The sequence below is a fragment of the Corvus cornix genome, chromosome 13, assembly GCF_000738735.6.
Source record: "Corvus cornix cornix isolate S_Up_H32 chromosome 13, ASM73873v5, whole genome shotgun sequence".
NCBI lineage: Eukaryota > Metazoa > Chordata > Aves > Passeriformes > Corvidae > Corvus > Corvus cornix.
Genome location: NC_046343.1, coordinates 7,281,109 through 7,303,289, shown reverse-complemented (window position 1 = coordinate 7,303,289; position 22,181 = coordinate 7,281,109). Strand labels below are relative to the sequence as shown.

At 44.7% G+C, this 22,181-nt stretch overlaps 2 protein-coding genes across 7 annotated transcripts in view; both read right to left on the bottom strand.

The window, feature by feature from the left end:
• The window catches only part of RNF130 (ring finger protein 130), a 55,789-nt gene extending 41,488 nt beyond the window's left edge, over positions 1–14,301 (bottom strand). For 2 of the 4 annotated variants that reach the window (XM_010399928.3, XM_039559415.1), the window contains exons 1-2: positions 13,350–14,301; positions 3,197–3,391 (exon numbers count right to left, since the gene is read on the bottom strand). In XM_010399928.3, the coding sequence (XP_010398230.2) occupies positions 3,197–3,391; positions 13,350–13,617 (463 nt within the window). In that variant the 5' untranslated portion in view covers positions 13,618–14,301. The remainder of the gene's footprint in view (positions 1–3,196; positions 3,392–13,349) is intronic. The other 2 variants (XM_039559414.1, XM_039559413.1) reach the window with 2 other exon arrangements.
• Positions 14,302–17,534: 3,233 nt separating this feature from the next.
• The window catches only part of FLT4 (fms related receptor tyrosine kinase 4), a 57,731-nt gene continuing 53,084 nt past the window's right edge, over positions 17,535–22,181 (bottom strand). For 2 of the 3 annotated variants that reach the window (XM_039559721.1, XM_010399770.3), the window contains exon 30: positions 17,535–21,533. In XM_039559721.1, coding sequence (XP_039415655.1) covers positions 21,314–21,533 — 220 coding nt within the window. In that variant the 3' untranslated portion in view covers positions 17,535–21,313. The remainder of the gene's footprint in view (positions 21,534–22,181) is intronic. The other variant, XM_039559722.1, reaches the window with a different exon arrangement.

Sequence of the window (22,181 nt, the reverse complement as noted above, 5' to 3'; positions counted from 1 at the left end):
AGCAGCAGAAACTGTTCATTTGACACAGTGATGATAGACTGACTCCACAGTGACAGTCGTTATCCAGCCTCCAGAAAGAACTGCCATTCTGCTAAGTAATATTTTGAGTACGAACAAATTTCCATAAGAATAAAATTTTCAAATGTGTATTCAAGCATAAAATAGCTTGGATAAAATATTAATCCTACAGGTGAAAAGTGCTTCCTAAGCTCTTTTCACAGGGAATCACCTCTCTGCAGGTGGGCAACATACATCAATCTGTGTAATATGTTATTTATTTTTGCCACAGACACTGTCTAAGCAGGTGATTGGAATTCATGCAAATATCCAAGCAGGAAAAGCTTGCAGTTCACAGTGTGCATTATAAGCAGTTGCTGCTTTCCTCTCTGCTTCACCTGGAAGATGGAATATTTCTAAGGCTCACTATGCAGCAGTACAAAGATTATGTTACAGTAATATAAAATAACACAAGGTCTACTTTCTCCTTTGTCTATGGAAAGAAAATGTAGAGTCATTAAATTAGTCATCATAATACAGCTGCAAAATTGTTTCGTGAAGACTGCATTTTTAAAGAAAAGAGGAATACTGCACAGCAATAGACATCATGTGGAGCTAACACCAACTTGGTGGCCCACCTTCCTTCTCACTTGCTATCAACTCTAACACATATTAACTTAATCACTGCAGAACAGCTATCAGATACACAGGGTCAGCTCCTCCCAACCTTTAGGGACAGAAAATACTAAACAGAAGTGATGTAGTGCACTGGAATATCTAATTAGCAGACCACACAGATTGACACAGAATCAGTTAGGTTGGAAGAGACCTCTGAGATGACGTGGTTGTTCACCACCTAAAAAGCACACAGTATTTGCTTTGATATGGTTGCATATCAAATATGATATGGTTGAAAACGCAGAAATAGGAGGACCAGGGAATGTGTGCAAGTCTGCTTTACACACAGTGTTAGGAAAGACTCATCCCACAAACATAGATTCAGGAATCTATCTCCCACTTGGAATAACTCTCAAGAAGGGGAATGCTGGGTTCCAAACCCTCCCTCTGCTGAGGCTAACACCAAAGGACCAGTCTACATCTCAGTTACACACACTTGCAGTTCCTCCATCAACCCACAGAGAAGTTAGTTGCAGGAAGTTCTGCAAAGTGATTTCTGAGGAAATCCCTTACGTGTCCATAACACAATCAAAACAAAGGCTGTGGAGCAGTATTTCTCTTCATTACAGCTGCTACTTCAGTTCTAAAAAACTACTTTTAGCCTGTCACGTAGTTTGAACACTTCAAGTCCAATATTAGTTTTGAGATAGAGCCTTCAGCCCAAACCAGGACAGAGATTCCAAAGTAGACTGAACACATGCACCTAAAACCCAGTATTTCAAATACACAAAGCTAAAATATCATCTCCAGTAATTACATTTTTTTTAAAGCTTACCATAAGTAAGAGCAAATATTTGGAACTCACCATGCCAAAGACAGTATTGGACTTTCCCCCAAATATCAACTACCCAAACAGCTGCCTGGGTACCTTATAAGACACTGTTTTAGCCACAGCAGCTCTCATATTTTACATCTTGAGATGGTATTTCAACCAACCAGAACTACTGGGCCTACTGATAAAGTTTCAAAGGCAAAACACTGCTCTTCTGAGATGAAACAGGGAGGGAACAAGGATTTCCTAATAGAAGACAGACACCATCCTACTGCTGTGAAAGCCAAATCTAACAGCATTATGAGAAAGAAGGTATTAAAGTTATAATCAAACCCATTATATGATTTAACATGTAATAGAGCCAACAATGCCAAAGCTGTATTAGCAGTAGTAGCCTTTTTTTCCTGACACACTGAGGTACTCCAGGCCATGGGAAAACTCACAAATCATTGTTAAATAGAGACAGCAGAATTTACATTCTTACAGGTAGTTCAAAGAGTCCAGAGCTGAAGGTTTAGGAGGGCACTACAACTGTAGAGAGAGAAGTGGGGGGGCAAAAAAAAAAAAAGTAAAAAAAAAGTAAAACCCAAAAATTGGCAAAAAATGTTTCATTAGAATATAGGACTTTTCGTCTGCAGATTACTTGTAAAAATGTCTAAGGAAGGTACCTGAGATAAAAATCAATTGTTAACAGGCTTTGAATTGCTACATGGAGGTCAAAACCCCCCTGCAAAATTCCTGTGGCATACAGAACTGGGAAGGTCAAACTCCTGTGAGACATTTTGCTTGTTAAAAAAAGGAAGAAACAACCATAGCATTTCTTCAGTAAAAGAATTCAATTCTAATTGTGTGACAATATGCATAGCAATAATTAAGAAATTCTAGTTTCCAAGCAACCCCTTATGCTAAGAGACTGAAAATATTCCAAAAAAAAAAAAAAACCCGAAAACCAGCCAGCAGTACCACCACCAAATATAGAGATACGCCTTTTCTGGTTAAGCTAGATAGTTCCAAAATGAAAAAATCTTCTGGAAAAGGAAAAAGGTAGTTATCAGAATTGCAAAAAAAATTTTTAACCAAGGAAAATGTTTACATATGAGGCTTCCAGCAACAAAAGTAAGTCACTAGGAACAGTAAAATTTTAGACATAGGCAGCTGTAAGCAAGTAGAACTCTCCAGAAAAACAGATTTCCAGCATTATTTTAGACAATTTACAGAGGCAACTGCCCTCCAAATCACTGTTTTGTTGACTCCTGTATGGCACTTAGACTTTGATTGTAGAAAGAGAATGCTCTGTAAACTGTCATTAAAAAAAGCATGCAAGCTTAGATCCCAAAATACATCTGTTAACATTTGGAGGTCCCCACCAGAACGACGAGTTGAAGACACGCTGCTACAGAATTCTTCAGGTACAGATTCTTTGTTAAATTCTAGATCTTCCATTATATCTGTATGTTAGCTTCTCTTCTGCAGAAAGGTTTGAAAGATTGCTCCTCAGATCTTACTGGCATTTCCTCACTCCAACCCACCCACATCCCCACTGCAGAGGAAAAGCGCTCCTCATTGGATAAGCGTTGGCTAAAGGAAAATAACTTTTCAGAATTATTGGCTTATTTCACTATATTATATACATGTAAATATCATTAGGGAATGGGCTACTTCAAGTACCATCTGTCCAATGCCAAGGGCTCTTTAACAATAGTTTATACAGCAAAAGCATTATAGTGAAGGAGATTACATTTTATTTACCTTGATGTGTCATTGTGACAGGCTCTTCACTGGACACATTGTTGTAAATGACCACAGCTGTGGCATTATGTGAAGCTGCTCGCAGTATTTTCTCTTTAAATGTACAGTTTCCTCTCTGTAGTAAAGCAATCCACTGCTTGGTGTTTGGTGGGACCTGGAAACGTGTTCGAGGGTCACAGCCCAGACGATCTGCAACTGAAATGGGAAACAAATTTACACAGACGCCAATTTCTTCTAACAGGAAAAAAAAAAATCCTAATTCCAAGTTTGCTGAAGTACTTAAATGCTATACACTAGGAAGCCACTATCCTCTTGTTTAAAAAGTCTAAAGATAACTGTATTCTTAGGAAAAAAAGATTTTAAAAAAAGCAGTCTCCCACATTGAAAGCTATGACTATATGCCCGAGAATTAGGCTCACTGACACACGCTATTTTTAACTCCAGTGCAGCTAGAACAATGAATTCACGTTCAAATCAATACCTGCCTAGAGGCTGAAAAACATTAGAATATGGTTCATTTGCTATAGGCATTTACAAAACAGCTGTTTATCAGTCATTCTGGGGAGTACAAGTCTTTTCTTTCTAATGCAGCCATAAATATCGCTGCAGTGGGAAGTACAACTAAACAAAGCAGGTTGTGAAAACAAGATTTCAGAGTTATCTGCCATGTGCAGGCTACTGTAAAAAAGGACAACATTAAAAGATGATCTTGTACAACCCCAGCAGCCAACATCAGCGTTTTACATATGCACATTTTGTCTACAAGGAAATGTATTCAAATTCATAGAGAAACAAATGGGTTTGCGAACGCAATGCACTCGTCAGCTAAACAGGTATAGATGGTATAAAGGAAGGGTAACAGAAATGGCAAATGCCAGATGTCTGAGTTCAACAGTGTGCAAAGCTCTTTTGTCCTTTCTGACACTGTAACATATCCGGGAACAACCCAAACCCACAGAGCTGTGTACAAAAGGCACAAACCCCAAGGCAGAAGATAACTTCACAGCAGCTGAAATCGCCAAAAGACAGATCTGTTTGCACAACACAGTTTAGTCTGATACACTGTGGTCATATCATTAAAGGATTTTATAAATTTAGAACCATTGGCAGTTTATAATGCAAATATATTTATCCTTTCAAATGCCAAGAGTATAAGAATCTTTGGCTACTAAAAATAGCTGGGATAAACAGTGATTTTTTCAAGACAAACAAACAATTTATTTGCATAATAGCTCAGAAAACATTACAGTTCTGCAATGTAAGAGCAATTCAAATGAAGTGTCCCATAATTTTTTTCCTTCTCAAGAAGTGAATTCAGCACAACTATGAGATTTCAGCAAAAAGTCTACCACCAAAAAAAATATCCAATTTAACATATCAGCTGGAAACAAAACAAAAGGTCTTTTTAAGTACTCTCAGCTTAACATAGCTGAGGTTAAAACCTGTAACAAAGGAGAGTCAAAGAGCTAAAGATGTTTTCTGAAACAAGAAAGAAAATTTTCTGCTTGCCTAAAGAGAACTAGTGCAGATGAATCTATACTGTGGCAGACGTACAGGAAGTCATTGCTCTTAATTTGGACAAGAAGTGCCTCTCCCTGTTCCCCTGGAAGGAGGGTGGGGAGCCAGATATCAACACATCCTTTTCACAATTGCTTTTCAAGCCTGTATTAGACATCTCAGACATGGAGGGCTATTTGCTGTATTTTTGTTTCATACAGGCATCAGGGAAAGTCTGAAATACAGATGCCTGAAGCCAAATTTTATAGAGCGTTTTCTTCCATTACCCTGACACCATTACTTGAATTCCTGTGGAAATTGCTAGCTAGCACTGATCCACACATGTTGCTTTGCAGCACTGGTGATGGCCATCACGAACATCACCAATCAAAGAAGAGCATGATCATGCCCACTGCACTTTTGCAGCTTGTCTTTGTAATCTTAAATTTGAGAACAGTATGTATTTTTAAAGGGAATTACAGTCCTTTTTGAAAATGTGGAAGAATCACAACACAGTGTATGAGCCACCAACCTTTTTGCCCTCTGTTAAGATAAAAGCTGTTTAATACACAATTCCCCCTTGTTCTGAATATTTTTACTCAAAAACATGGAAGGGGGAAAGCACCAGCAGACTGCGATAGGAAGTTTCCCAAACCCTGAAAGCCAAAAAATCCCATCCTTCTCCCATGATATCATACTCAAGAATCTCAGGTATGATACTTCTGTTGGAAAATACCATTTTCTAAATGGCTACAATTCCACAGAATCCCCTCAAACTGCCAAAAATAACTCTGAGAGTAGACACTATGGCCAACATAAATTTACCTAAAATATATGGGATTATTAAAAACAGTAATCCTACAGATTATGTACTGTTTGCTTCAGTACAATCATGATCAAAACTAAAATATGAAGTGAAAACAAAAATGGCCACAAGAACAAGGTAATGGGTTATTACAGTGAAAAACCATAAAAGCAACAAAGAGCACCTTGAATGAGGAGGCAGCATTCTCAAAATTCATGTAGGCACCTTGAATTTGTATGCTTGAAAATTTTTAGCTTAAAAAGCAACAGAGAAAGCAGTAAGAGATAACAGAAACTGCATCTGTGGGAAAAGTAGTACAAAATTTTCTACCATAGTGGAGATCAAAGTCTCTTTCAGCTGTGGACAGAGCTATGAAATGTTACTGGATAAAGCAACAGAATTAGGAAACAAGATATTAAGAGATTAAAGCTTTCCAGATATAGACCAACAAACACCACTCAAATGCTTACAGCATGTTATTCCTGACGAGGTGTATTCAGCATACCCTGATGAAAATTTAACAGCTGACAATATTATCTCAGTACTATTTAAGTAATAGAGAAACACTGATGAAAATCTGGTTGGTTTAGATAAACCTGAACTGAGTGTCTGCAAGTCACTTGAGATTTAATAAAAAGTCACAACCCACTTTTCTTTGCATTAGCATTCTATTACACCACACAAATGTTAAGTAAAACCTTTCCACTTTTAACTAAATAAAATTCAGAACCAATAGTGAAAAATGTGGGGTGCTCTGCTTGTCTTTTCAATAGACTGAAGATAGTCCAAAAAAGTGTGGAAGTCTTAGAATCACAGTCACCTTTCTAGAATTGTGAGATGGTTACAATAAAACATCTCTTGTGCAGCTCAGGTGCCAGGGATATCAGTGGGCACTGCAAGAGACACACATGAACAGGGTCAGCCAGAATCGTCATTGACAGCTCTTCACTACCCTGCCATCTATGATCTGGTATCCAAAGTTTAACTAGAACCAACAACAAATGAGTTGCAAGTATTACCTGGATGATCATAGAATTGTTTGGGTTGGAAAAGACCTCTAAGATCAAGTCCAACCATTAATCTGGCACTGTTGTGTTCACCACTGAACCATATTCTTAAGTACCACATCTACAAGCCTTTAAAATCCCTCCAGGTATGGTGACTCCACCACTGCCCTGGGCAGTCTGGTTCAGTGCTTGACAATCCTTTTAGTGATGAAATTTTTCCTAATATTGAATCTAACCCCCTCCAGGCACAGCTTGAGGCAGCTTCCTCTCATTGTGCCACTTGCTACCTGGGAGAAGAGGCTGAACCCCACCTGGCTCCACCCTCCTATCTGGGAGTTTTAGACAGCAAGATGGCCCTCCCTGACCATCCTTTTCTCCAGCTCCCTCAGCCTCTCCTCATCAGACTAGTGCTCCAGCCCCTTCCCCAGCTCCTTTGTCCTTCTTTGGACACATTCCAGTACCTCAATGTCTTTCTTGTAGTGAGAGGCCCAAAACTGATGTTACATGCCAGAATGAAAAGCAACTTCACATTAAATTATTCTAAAACAGATCACTTGCACAGAAAAAGATATGATCAGAAGCCACTCATGGAAGTTCAGAAGATAGAAGCATACAGAAAGCCATTTAAGTAAGTTTCCCTATAGGTGTACTACTCTTCTGGCTTATTTGAAATATAAGCTATTTACCCTGCCCGTCTCTGTGTTCATCTATGCGTCATGTGTTGGCAAAACCCCAATTTTCTGTTAGAAGTGGCAGCCTGCTGGGTTAAAGAGCTATGTACAATGTTGTCGTAAATATCTCCCTCCCTACTGTAAGTCCCAACACCACAGAAGAGCCTCTTTAGGCTGAAGAATCAGCTGTGATTTAAGCACCCACCATTGGGCTTGTGTTTGTTTTCTGCTTTAGGAGAGCTTAGTTTCCTTTTGCAGAATACACACAGTGGCTCAATTTTTATAACTGTTTCTCCTTGAGCATTTTTTATAATTCAAGACCCTTCCTGCTGAAGGACTAAGGTTTCTGACAGCATTTTAGGGATTCATGTGGAAAAAAATAGTTAATAATGCAACAGATCCAACCAAGGCTCCTCAGCTACTGAAGAAGTAGTGGCAAGCTCACATCAGCACAGCAACAGTAGTTTCCTCCTCTTCTTTTCCAATTGCTTGACCATGTTTTAACCTTCTCCCTCTCAGAAGGAGAGCCATTTTGTGGGAGCAAAAATGAAATGACTAAGCAGCTCTCAGGCTTTGTCAGAAGTGTATACCTGTCTGAATGCAGACTGTCCCCTAGTTCTGAACTGTGGCTACGTTTGTTCTTTCTCACACCGTGCGTTCCTGCTGCTCTTGCATCACTGTGAATGCAACTGTGACACCCCCCTTCAGCCAAGGTTGCTGCACTGGCTGTTATCAGACTTTGTCCTCTTTTCACAGAAATACTCCACTCTCTGGGCATTAACCATTTTATTCTATGCCGGGTTTTTTTCTCTTTTTTTTTTTTCCCCTCCTTTAAAGGTCAGATATCTTGCTATTGATTTCATCTTAGCTAATACTGTACTCTCTGAAGCCAGCGCCAGTTGCCAGAGCTGGTCTGTCTCAGCTACACATACAGAAATCATTTAAAAGTCTGACCTTCAGTCACTGTAATACAATAGCTGGAGAGACACCACTAGTATTTTGAGGGACAGCAGATCAAGAGGCTTGTTGGGAAAGAAACCACAGAGGAACACAGGAAGGTGCAGTGCCATGCAGGCTGCACCCTGAAGCATTCCCTCCCTACAGTTCTGCTGCCCAGGTAGGTCCTATGTAGAACACCTGACAGGTAAAATAAGACAGCTTTGTGCAACACATTAATTATAAACCTGTGATAAAATTTCCAGAAAAGGAATTCAGCTGGGAAATTCAGAGGCAACTCAGCAGTTCTGATTGATTCTTACTTCAAGGAATGGTACTAGTTATTTGCTATCCCATTAGGGCTTAAAACATGCGATGAACATATTTTCTTTCAATGCATTACTGTTATTATCAATATATTATTATCAATACAGTCCTTATTCATGCCACTCATAATTTCTACTTTATAAGGTTGTGCCAATGAATCAATGTGTTATGTACAGCAACGTTTTATTTTCAACAGCTCTTTCAGGTAATTGCTTTGACTAAAGCTGGCTTTAGCACGGAAAGAAACTCTTTGAATGAGAGGTAATCTGGTTTCAGGGAGGAAGTTAAACAAAAGAAAATCACTGAAGCTTAGAAGAGTCCTATAATAGTTCAGATTTAATCTTGTTAGCTCAGTAAGTATGCTACAATTATGGTGATAAACTCCAATATATAACCTCCCCTTTTGCTATCAATTAATGACTACTAATTAAGCTGGATACCAAGACCAATGATGAAGCACAGAAGCATGGCACAAGATTCTTCTTACCCTATTCTACTGGTATATCTGCTTGTTGCATTTTCCTAAGCTTTACTGGTTTGGATTCTGGGCCAGAATTTCTGTCTGAATGCTGCCTAAAGCTCTGCAGTTACCAGGAAACTGGCATTTCAAATCTTCTGCAGCTAAAACTTGTTCACACAACATGTTTATGAAGTGCCAGATGCTACAGAATGCTGTACTTACAGCACAATGCACAAGATATACCTCCTTCCTAACACTGAGCCAGTATTGTTTCTTCCACACTTCCACCTTTTTCTAACATACATTTTTCCTCACATTCTCAGCCTCCTTGCCCAGCCCCAACCCTTCTACCCCTTTGGGAGAGCTCTCCTTTCTAGGAGCTCTTTTTCCAAAATGGCTTTCATACAACCATCACCTCCCCACAAGCCCTTTAGACTCCATCCCTTTCCACTCCTCACCCCCTTGTTCCTGACCTACTGGCTCAGTGAATTTTAACATTTTCAAGTTTGACTCCACTGCTTTTCCCTTCCTATCAGCCCCACTCCCAATCATCCTGCCTGCTTCCCAGCTTCCCAAGCCAGCCAAGGTGCACAAAACCTTACCTCCCAGCAAGGTCTGACCACCTGTAAGGGGACTCTTGAGAGCACACAAGACTGACATTTCCAGCCCTCACACTGGAATCCAAGCACAACAAGCAGTAACCCAGACTCAATAGCCACAGAGTCCGGTTTCCCATGGAGAATGTTTTTGAGGGAACTAAACCACAAAGCACTGCAGTTTCCACCAAGAACCATTAAGACGAGTATTCAGTGGCTTCTAGCTTGGTGTGCCATGGCAAGAGGAATGTGCCTGACACCTAAGGGTCTGCACTGCAACTGGTGTCAGGCACCCAGTACCAAAGAGGATTAAAAGCACAGGTCATTGGAGTGGCACAGGGCTGAACACTTGCACGGTGCACGTACAGACATCCAGGAGCACCCAGGCAGCTGCTGTGAGAGGACTGGGCTGAAAGTTCAAGGCCATGTTGGACGAGGCTTTGACCAACCTGGTCTAGGAGGGTGTCCCTTCTCAAGGCAGGGGGCTTGGAACTAGACAATCTTTAAGGTCCTTTCCAACCCCAAACTGCTCCAAGATTTATGAAAATGTCTGCTTGCACAAAGTCACAAATAAAAGAGTAAGGGACTGAGCGAGAAATATTCTGGAACCCCCCTGAAGGAATACTATAAACCTTTACTAAACTATCAGAAAACCTGCATCAGGCTTTCACTATTATCCTTCCATGCAGAACAAGAAGAGCTTTTTTTTTCTTTTGAAGTTGCAAGCATTCATATCCAGAAGTGGTTTAAAACACTCTTCTAATAAGAAATTAAGTCATGACAAGAGATTAACAAGTTAGAGGAGGTAAGAAAAAGAACTCAAAGTAGAAGAACGGAAGAGAGATTAATAAAAAAAACTATGCTATCATGCATTTAATGTACTCGGAAAAATATGCCCACACAGGTGCTAAATGTACACCCAGCAGCCAACTGTGACCAAGAGCTCACTGGAGCTGCACTTTCACAAGTCACATTCACAGGCGGTCATGCCAATTACTGCCACCCCACTCCCAGGGGAACATTGCCTTTGAAAGCCCCTATCAATTTCATACAAGCTCTATAAAAAGAACACGGAAAGAGTTTTAATACATGTATTAACATGACATGGTTGAATTCCATTAAAGAAACCCTGCAAAAGAAACGGGAGAAGTGATTGACTGTCATGCTGCACTGAGATTTAAAGGATGGGTGATCACATGGGACTGGCATCTTCAAAAAGCAGTACATAAAATATCGGGAATATTCAAGAACAGAAGTCAGAAAACATCACAGAACACTTAAAATCACAGGCTGTACTATTACAAATGGTGTGTGGTCAGCAGCAGATCATTGGCCCTAAATCCTGAATTAGTAAACTCATTTATTTCCCTGCAGGCAATGAGTAAGGGATGTAATAAGATGCCCCATTCCTGGAAGTGTTCAAGGCCAGGCTGAATGGGGCTTTGGGCAGCCTGGTCTAGTGGAAAGCATCCCTGCCCATGGCAGCGGGGTTGGAACTTGATGATCTTCAAGGTCCCTTCCAACCCAAACCATTCTGTGATTCTATGATTCTTTACACAGCATGCAAAAAAGTGAAATTAAGGACACTTCAGCTCTAAAACGGTCCATGCCATCAAGGTGCTAACAGATCACCCACATGTGTGAAAATTTCAAAGATAGCCCATAAATGGGTGAATGCTTGACATCAAAGCAGTTTCAAATCCAAGGTATCCTCAAATAAAGTTGCTAACAATTGTAGAGTCCTTTTCTTCTGAGGATACATGAAAACTGGGGTAGAGCACTTACTGCTCTAACAGCAGTGGCTGGCAGCTACTTGGGTTTAGAGTTATTAGAAAAAATTTTGCAAACGAGTTCTACAGCAATATTAACAGGCTGATAAAAAAAACATTAGAACAATTACTTTCAGCAAGACTGCATCATCTTTTATCAAATGTGAATATAAAAAAGCAGATGATGTTCAAGAACAGCTTAACTAAAAGCATAAAATATTCCAATCTTTCTTACTACATGGAGCATTTTTAAACCACAAGCACCTAAGCAAAACTAAAACAAAATATAAGCATGCAACAACCTACACAGAACAGTTCAGAGTATATAAAGTAAGAAAAACAACTGCTGTTGAGCTTGCTTTAAGTTGTCTGTTGTGAAACAGAAGGGCAAAACAGAATTTCCCCAAAAACTGGTAACAAAGTTTTAATGATTGCACCATGTCAAACTATGTCAGCTCTGACATTTTCACATCACCTTCTGTGCTTTCTCAATAAAGTTATTCATCGTAGTACTTAGCAGTAGGTATAAAAATGCTGTTTATGGACTGCTCATAATTTCATTTAGCTCTTCTCATTATTAGCTGCCTGTGAAAATGCTGTCAAAGCCTCCCTCAGTGTTTTAATCACACCTTAATGAAGGCATTTCAAAGGAAAGCAGAAAAAGTTACAGCAGCATATTAAAAGGAAATTAGTATCAAAAGTTTTTCTTGACAAATAATGCAGCTCTTAAAAAATAAAGTGCTTTGATACTTTGCATATATTAAAAGGCTGCATTTTAAAACCTGTAAAAATACTACTTGCAATAACAGTGTTTACATGCCTAAAACTTTCAAGACAGACTCCTGATTTCACGGGGGTTGTGTGGGAATGTAAGTGAGGAATATCAGGAAGCGGAAGAAAGACTGCAACATATTTAATGATAGCTGGTAGACAAGATTTGAAGTACAAATAAAAATCGTTTTACAGCAGACCTCCTCAACAATTTCTGCTTCCTCACCCTTCCACCCAAAAATCCACCCCATTAATATATTCTAGTTATATTTTGCAAAGCTAATGAAACTGAGCTCCAGTGAGGCTGGCAAGCACCTGCTGATGCACAACCTGATCCATCCGGACCAGAAGCTTACAGAGGCTGCCTAGCAGGATGCATTTGTTCTGAAGAAGCATCAAAGTATTTTCCTGATCTTAAGATTTGGCAAATTCTCTGAAGCTTCTAATAATACAGTAGTTTTGTGCTATCAATTCTTCTAAAACACTCTTTGTATTCACCACTTATACTCTACTTTTAACTAACTACAATATTTCACTTAATACATTATTCAGATGTTTACTGTCCAGGAGACAGGTTGGGACCACTGTACTCCATCAAGTGGTCCATTTCTTAAAGATGGCAGTCTAGACAATGTAAAGAATGGTTTTTAAAACAAGATACTACTAAAACGACATCACTATTACTGAAGAAATCGGTTTCACTTCAGGCAAAAATCATGACAGTATTCTCAACTGCTCAAATTAGTGTTCTTTATAAACCCCAACATTTATCAAAAAACCAACTGATACATAACAGCTTCACTTAATTAAAAGAAAACTATTTGGACACTCTATCCAATGTTCAGTACTGCAAACAAGTGCATTCTGGGCTGGTTATAAGAGCAACAACTTGATAGCTTCAGTCCTTCCAAGTCTCGATGGGTAGCTTAAACAGCGTTTTTAGGAATCGCACACTGAAAAACTGTGACTTCATGCAGGTGCCAAAGCTATCCAGATGCACAGCGAGATGGCTATGCAGCTGTTCTAAGATTCAAGGCAATGCTGTAACCAAACACTGTCAACTATCACTACCCTCTCTGTAATTAGTTAAGGAATAACACCTTCACCGGTCAATACGCCCAATCTACTGGGATCCATGCTGGAAAGCATAGTATGCTTTGCAGAGCCGTTTTTCAAGCCAGCACTCTCAGATCATGGATTTATGTTATTTTCCTCTGGGCAAGCTCTTCCTCCTGGTTTGTCAAAACTGTCTAGGAAAGCCTGCTCAGCCCAGGCAAGGACCAACCACCCGGCAGCGAGCGAGGGAAGCGTTACCTCCGTTGATGGGGACGGGAGCCACCAGCAGCCCCTTGACCTCCACCTTGGGGGAGTCCTGCCCGTAGCGGCCGCGGTCGATCCGCAGCAGCGTGGGGCCGCCGCGCTCGGGGCTCAGCACCGTCACGTTGATGAGGGCGGTGTAGTACGCCTGGCTGGCGTTGTCGGCGCCGGCCGGCCGGACCCGGCCGTGCCACAGCAGCAGCGGCAGCAGCAGCAGCACGGAGGAGCCGCCGTTCCAGTGGTGGTGAGGCCACCGCCAGCTCATCTTCGACTCCAGGCGAGCCGACGGCCGTCACCGGTTGCCTCCGCCGCTCCCCCACGGCAGCGTCAAGCCCCGCACGCCCGGGTGTGTCCTATCCCATCTGACAGCCCGGGAGCGGAGAGAGACCAAAAGCAGGCGGAGCGGGGAGGAGAGCTCGGGCTCATGCCATGGGAGGAGCCAGGGGAGGCATGGCAGGTCCCAGCCGAGTCCGATCCGCCGCCGCGGCTCCCAAGGGAGGCTGCTCGGAGAAAGCGGCGCTTTGCCGGTCCCTCGGGGCTCCGCCGGTCCCTCAGAGCGCCGCGCTCATACCGCCCGCCCGCTGCCGCGGGGGAGCTCCCGCCCGGCGAGGGGAGGGGAGGAGGCGGGGGCGGTGCCGCGGCCCCCTCCCCGCGCAGACCCTCGCCAGCCCAGAGAAGGCTGCTGGCGGAAGCCGCCGCTACCGCCTCAGTCGCGCTCGCACACAGCCGCGGGGGTCGCCCCGGACTCGGCCCGCCGCGCCGCCTCGGTTCGCCTCGGGGCTCGTCGCCCACTTAGTGCGGCGGGCGGCGCAGCTCAGTGCCCAGCCCGGCGTCCGCAGCCGGCAGCCGTCGCTTCATGCCCGGTTCGCCCCGAGGGCAGCGGGGCCCCCGCACCGTCCCGCGGCTCCGACTCCGCGCCCGCGCCTCGACTGCAGCCCCGCGTTCTGCGCAGGCGCCGCACGCCCCACCCCGCGCCACGAGGACGGGAGGCGGGGCTTGGGCGAGGATCACGCCCACGGGGCGGGGTCCGGCACGGGGCGGGGGCACGGCCTATGATGTCATTGTGGGCGCTGGGAGCTGCGAGCGGGGGCGGCCGGGATGGTACCGGGCTCCAGCGACCCGCGGTTCCATAAGGAATTAGATCACAGCATTACAGAATCAGATAGGTTGGAAAAGACCTCTGAGCTCATCGAGTCCAGAGTGGGACCAAACACCAGCATGTCAACTAGACCATGGCACTCGGTGCCACATACATTCTCTCCTTAAACATCTCCAGGGACAGTGACACCACCACCTCTCCCGGGCAGTCACTTCCAATATCGAATCACCTTTCTGTTAAAAAAGACTTCCTAATGTCCAAACTAAACCTTCTCTGGTGCAGCTAAGATCTAGGGACACATACAGGCTCCCATGGCTCCTCAGCATCTTTTCAGAAAAATATTTCCAGTTCAGGAGCGCTGATCACCAAAAAGATAAAGAGTTTTAAAGCATGTCAGAAATAGGGGGTGGAAGAGCTGTGTGTGTGTGAAAACGAGGTGGGATGTGTTCAGTCTGTCCAGGTAGAACTGAAAGAGCTTTGGGGCAGGAACAGCACAGCCTCTGTGTAAGGATTCAGTCATCCCTACCCAATTTGGTGTTACTCACTTCTGACATACTAAAATGGGAGGGAAATTGTACACTCAAATATTCTTAATAAATATTAATTCCAGGAAATACTGTAAAACAGGGTTTGATGAATGATCAACTAACACAGTTTTAAGGATTTCAGTCTCTTGGGAGATGTAACAAAATAGTATAATGGCCTCCTTGGATTTTGAAAGGCAAACTAACTGAAAATTAGTTACAACAAAGAGAACAATTACTGCAGGACTGTGAGTTAGGATATTTTCTAAGTTTCTGAAAAAAAAGGCTGTGGAGCTGTTCTTTTGAGATACGGTCTCCTTAGTGACTTCCCCAGCTGCATGGGAAGGCCCTCAGATAAGCCTGGCGTTTAACCTACGCATCTTATTAACCTGTTTTCTTCTGGAAGCTTTTGTATTTTATTCACTTGCGATGCACGTGGTCAGACACGCACATAAGATTACACTGTCGAAGCAGAGTCTGTTTATTTCATTGAGATGTAAGTAGTTTAATCCTGTCCTTGGAGAGACCTCTTCCATTTCCGAGGAAAGCAGCATGCTTGCAAACCTGCGTCTTGGAGCAGAAAGGACCTACGGACTCTGCTAAAGGCATGTGTGGTTCTGTGAAATCCTCTGAGAAGCTGTTTCTGCAAAGCTCTGTAGAAATGTCATTACAATCCAGGAAATGACTTTGAAGCAGAAACTGAATGTTCTGCTTACATTTTTTTAAATTTAATTTTGCTCTTCTTGGTAAATGCTGGCTGAGGAAGCACATGCTATTGATTGCCTCCTCATTTCACCCAAACGTTCATCCCAGCCGGAGGATGAGAGCTGTGGCTGACACACTGATACTGCAGTGTGCAGAACATGTTTTGGAGCTGTTCTCGCTTTGATTTCTCAGCACTAAGAGCTCTGCATCATTCTGATGCAAAGTCATGTGCTTTATTGCCGAAATGTCCTCAGAAGGGACCAAGAAGTCCTGGGAGCCTGAAGGATTCTTCGCTATCACTGCGCTGACCTTCGGAGAAGGATCTCAAAGCACTTCTGAAAAGCACTGAGGAAGCATTCACTGGCTATGTTAAAAGCAAAACAAGGGGCCAGAGCTTCACCAATTCTTTGCTAACGGCATGAAATGGCTGGTTTTTATTTTGCCCTGTCTGGTTCCCTGTGGGCTGTTTCTGCTGCAGAGAGGCGCTCCAATGCCTGTGTGAGGGCTGCCTCCTTGGTTCTATCCCCACCTCAATCCCCATCCTGATCCCCATCCCTCCTCACACAGTTGGGAGGCTGCTCCTCACCCGCCTCCCAGCCTGTCCTATGGATGCCCTATGGATGGGCTGGAAGGCAGGCGAGGAGCAGCCAAAGGGGACTGCTCATGGCCCCAGGAGAGAAGCAGCCAAGCACTGCTCCAGGATGCACCAAAATGGAATACTTCATGAGCAGAACAGCTTCAATCTCCTCATTCCCCAGATGGGCAGGTCCCTGGATGGGGACAGGAGAATTAAAAGGTCCTTTTGGACGCTTTCACTCCATGGTGGAGCTGGATGAAGGGATGGCGGTGGAGAGGAGCGGAGATGTCCTCCTTCTGTCCCCTCAGCTGTGCCTCTGCCACTGACGGCTCCTCAGGGGACATTATTGTAGTCAGACAAATGGTGCTCATGCCTTCACAGGCCAACCCAGGGGTAACGAGGGGGCTGTGCCTGAGCGTTCCTTCAACTCCTGGCGATTTTTTTTTAGGGAAATACTCATTAATGCTCTTATGTCCCATTTCACAGAGAACACCTCGTTCAGCCGCGGTTCCGCCCCTGCTCCGCTCCCGCCCTTCACTGCGCTGTGACACGGCCACAGACGCGCCGCCATCTTCCCGCCGGGACCCGCGGCGCCGGGGGGAGGGCGCCACCTGCGGGCCGACAGCGGCACCACCAGGGGCTCGCCTGGGCCGAGGGCCGCGGGTTCGGTGCTGTGGGGAAAAGGGGAACTGGGACGGAATTTGGTGCCATAATGACAAGGGGGACCGGGGCCGGGGGGTCAGTGCCCTGAGGAGAACGGGCGTCCGAGGCGGGGTTGGGTGCCCTGAGAAGGAGAGGGGTCCTGGGGCGGTTGATGCCCTGGAGAAGAGGGGTCTGTGGGGGTTTGGTACCATGAGGAGAAGAGCAGTCTGGGGGGTGTTGCTCCGAGAAAGGGGGTCCGAGAGGGGTTTGATTCCCTGAGGAGAAGCGGGGCCCGGGGGTCTCTGGTTCCCCTGGCGTGGTGAAAGAGGACAGGAGGGCTGCAGACCTCCAGGGCCGAGACCCCCAGGGCCGAGGTAGTGGGTAAAGACGGTGGATGCGGGGCACAGGGCTGGGTGCTGTGCTTGCTCCTGCCAGAGGGCTTAGCTGAAGAGAATCCGACCTCGCCATGAGAAAAGACAGAGTTTCATCCTGGATGGAAATGCCACAAGGTCCAGCTGTTTCCAAGAGGATGTGGGGAAATGCAAACAGACACAAAAGTAAAAATAATAAACCCAAAATGTGCTGGGGCTGGGCTGCCCCAGGGGCAGAGGTGGCCCCAGGAACCAGAGAGCAGCTGCCAGTTACGACTTTATTCATTTTCACATTTAGATATTACAACAAAACTCTTAATGACAAAGGATAACAAGTACTATAGGAAGAGAGGAAAGGAAGCAGTGTTCTAACTGGTTTGATATATAACTGTGAACTTCCAGAGACAACACTCAACGTGAGTTACAATCACTCACATATGCTCACTGGTAGGAAAACTCACGTGCAAATACCCACACACTCACCCACAGCACACTCACACACACTCACACAGACCATGCTTTGTACTCACACTTAACCCCTGTTTTAGCCTACTTGCTTCAAAGGCAGCCCACTGAAACATTGAATGCTGCTAGAGCAACAACGGGTACCAGGTTAAAATATTGCAATATAAATGTAGTGTTACTTGATACACAGGATTTTCTTCAGAGACACACGCGTATTTGCAAGTAGGGGACCCAACACTTTGTTTTCAGGAGGGAGGAATGTCCTCTCAACACCAACACTTTGTAAGGAAAAGTGAGACTGCGCATAGAGTGGAAGCAGCCATTTTAAAGGAAGGTGATGATGATAAATAGCTTAGCTTCAGTGTTGAGTTCCAGTAAGAAGCCCAAACAAAACAAAACAAAACAGAGAGTGCATTGTGAACAGAGCAGGCACAATTATCGAACCCTGGGTTTTAAACATTGAAATACTCCCTTGCTGCTGTGGAAAGACAGACAACACTCCTGTCTCACGTCTTAAGCCCAAAACAGACCAACTTCACGTCATGCTTATCTGGAGACTGTAAAAATAAAAAGCCAGAAATAATTCAAGAGAGTGGGAAGGGTTATCAGGTTTGCACATCTAATTTTAGTATACCTTTAGAGAGCAAAAGTACAATTGTCTCAACAACTCTTCAGTATCCCACACTACAGTTGTTCTTCATCAGCAGGAGTGTCTGAAGCGGAGCAGCTTTTGCTCCTATCATGCTGCATTGTTCATGCAATGCTGTTGACACAGATACAATAGGATCTGATTCCACCCCCCATCAAGATGGTGCAAGAGAGAGAAAATAAACTTCTGTGGAGCTGAATGTTCAAAAATCAGATGACACAGAAGTGCCTTCCCCGGGGTGAAGCAGGGGATTGTTAACAATGGTTTTAACAACATAACCCTTCTCCACAGGGATGCTTGTGAGCAATTTACAGCTAAACTTAGAGAAAAAGTGCTGCTGTACTGGCTGGATGTCCACGCTGACAACCAGCCTGGGCACTAAAATTCCTCTGTCCCCTTTCTGCTGAGGAATCCTGCCACTGCCCTGCAAATGTCATGCTTTGTTGGCACATATCTATCCCTCACATATGGACGGGGACTTGCAGCTACTTAGAAATTCTGGTTTTTAACTACTATTTTGTCTGTAGTCCTCTTTCTTGGGCCCTCTCTCAGATGGGGCTATTTCCAGGCAGAGAACTCTTTGTGGAGCACTGGAAACAAGAGAGTCTGAGTCCTATGGATGCACATCACCCAGCGAGCAGCCTGAATTTAGCTCAGCTGGTCACCTTCTACCCATGTCAATGCCAGTGGAAACCTCTAGCAGCATGAGGCACATGCAGCCATCCTTCTGCCAAGGGAACCACCAGTTCAAAAAGCAGGGCAAGATGAGGGCAGGAGAATTTGATCTGGCCTACACGCTGTTGGCTGTCCTACTTCCTTGTCCTGGCTCTCCAGCAGCTCCTGCCAGAGGATTCTTACTGAGTCGTAACAATTACTTAAAGATGCTCAAATTCCTGGCAACTTCAGGGGACACCAGTAGAAGTCAGGGAATTCATTGTCATACATGGTTTCCAGTTCCACATTCTGAGCCAGTTTGGCTCAAGCTGATCTGGTTTTGTGCCTCTTTTTTGCCATGGAAATTGCAGCCATGTCATGCTGCTGACACAAAAAGGGAGGGGAACATTGAGCAAGCTGCACAGGCTTAGAGAATTTGAATGACAGGCGTGCTTTTCCCATGTGCTAAATAAATCTCCCCATTACACTTGTGTGGAGAACTATAATTAAGACTTGGCAACATCATCCATAAGGACTCACAGGCTTACGTCGGGAAACGCGTAAAACCCTCTGCTGGAAAAGAAATACAGTTTGGGAAAGCTGTACATCTGACAGGAAACACAGTTTTACAAGTCCAAATCCTTGGCTGTGTGACAGAGGCGTGGCCCACAAGCAGAAATTCCCTGGTGCTGAGATGCCCTGGTGCAAAGAGCTCTGCCAGCCATGGGCATGTGGGAGAAGAGATGATGACAAGCAGTTCAAATGAGCCTTTTCACGCAGACTCCTGAGGCAGTGATGTAACCGTGCTCTGTGGCTGAGCTCTTGGACTGGGAGCAGGATGGAAAGAAGTAGGTGGGAAGTGGTGAGGCAGCAGTACAGAAATCTATAGAGAGGGGCTGCGGAGGTTCCCCAGAGCTCTAAATTCACGTGGTATCTCTTAGAAACAAAAGACCAAAGTGAGATGTTTCCTCCACAAATAACTGTTTCTTAATCCTCCAGAGACAAGTATGCTCTGCTGGAAGCTCTACAAAAGAAACTGGAGAGGAACCTGCTGGGCAGAGAGTGCCTCCTTTGAGTCAGGGAACTTGGGAGACAGGAAAGGTCATGGTGCAGAACTGTCCATCCAGGAGAATCAGGGCTTGATCCCTGGCCAGGTGCTGTGCTCCATGTGTTCAGTGATGTCAACACACAAGGGGATGCAACCCAGAGCACCTTACTGCTGAAGCACTGTTCCTTCCATTGTTTCCAAAATGCTTTGCAGCAGCTTGAAAATAAACATTTCACTCCCTGCCCTTTTGATCTTTTTCCTCCCAGCAAACTCTATGTTTAGAAGCCAGCTCAAATTGACCCAGCTTTGCTTTAATTTCTCACTTGAGCAACAAATGATCTCAGCACCATTCTGGGAGAAGGGGAAGGTGAGAGCAGCAGACCTGTGAGTAACCTGCTCCCAGCAGAGATCATAAAATAACCTGTTTTGCACAGGGCCTGCAAAAAGAGTTGCTGTTTATCTCACCAGGAGCACTTTAGCCATCAGCTGATGACCTACTCAGCACTAGCTGTGTTGAGATGGCTAAAATAATCCTAGTGATAAGGCAGATTGGCAGGTTTCCTCCCAGCAGAGATGAGAGAGGTGTGGATGTTGCTTGCAGAGGAGATGGAGAGGCTGGCACCTGCTCAGGATGAGCAGCATGCATGAGCATTTACAAAGATCCCTTGGGATCTCTCTGTACACCTCTTTAAAATGTCCTGCTCTTGCTGCTAATACCACTAGGGATTTTTTCCCTTTGATTCTGCTCCACAGCTCAGCGGCTGACATCATGATGAGGGGAGGAGGAAGCAATCCAAGGAAAAACATTCAGGCTGCACACCAGGAAGAAACTTGAGACTAAGACAGATCTATTTATATCTGACCTGAAATGGGTTTTCTGAATGGGAAGCTGATCTGAGCGGAGGCTGGATGTTAGGCAGAAGGTGCCGTAGTGCTGAACACTGGCACCTGCTCTCCGGCAGAATGCATCTGTCTGAAGTGCAGGAATAAAAGAAACATGAGGAATCAGTGAGGTGCTCTCTCCAGTCGCGGCACGGGGAAGCTGCAGCTGGAGGTGCTGCGTGGTTCATGCTGTGGTTCCAAGGACATCAGTGTTCCCCATCCATTTGGGATAGGTTCCCTGTTGGGTTTGGGCATAGGTTGAAGGAGAAGCTCTGACTGACCCCGATGACGTGCCTGGAGGGTGAGGGGGGATGCCTTGGCTGTTGCCTCCAGGGCGTGGTGCCATTAGTACTGCTCGGAGAAGAAGGAAGCGTGGAGAGTGGGGGGACTGGCCCCCTCTCCAGGCGGGGTGCAGCTGCCATCCTCAGAGTGTTCCGACAGCTCCCCGTATTCACTGTTGTAAAAAGTCTGGCCTCCGACTTGGGATGCATACAACGGCCGACATCTGCCCCGCAGGTCTGACTGTTCCCCCGACAGCTCCACGGTTCGACTGGGCCCTTTACTGCTGTGAGGGAGAGAGACACAGAGAATTAACCTTGGCACTCCTAGAAAGCCTCTGTCCTGCTTAGAGAGATCCCAGCTTCAGAAAGTCTCATCTTCTAATGCACGGGGCAGAGACAGGGTCAGGAATGGACTTGCATCTCCATTTCAAAGCACAAAACCAGGCCTTGCTCTAAATCTAAGCACAGCCTGTATGTTTTGTGACAAATCTACACATAACCTGGTATGCTTAGTTCAGCTCTTCTAGATACATTTGGAATACCTTCTAGATACAGGGAAGGGTTGGGACCCCAATGAATAGGGAGAGACAAGAGACATTGCCTTAATTGTTTCTAGACCTGGCAGGAATAACAGCAATTAATACAAACCAACTGCCAGGATGGGGGAAAGGGAACAAAGGAAGATGATGAAGAAGATGTGGGAGGAAATCATCTGGCCCATCTCAGTGCATGCCAATACCAGAAATCGCAAGAGCAAGGATTTGCTCATTCAAGGAGAGGTTTAAGAGTAGTATTTTCCAGGAGACGGGACACCAGGTGTAGGAGACAACAGGAACATGCCTTAGGGAAAAGAGGACAAGAAGCAGAAGACAGTATGATACAAGAGCAGAAAGGTCACAGGGCTGTGGCTAAGAGAAAAGACAATGACCAGT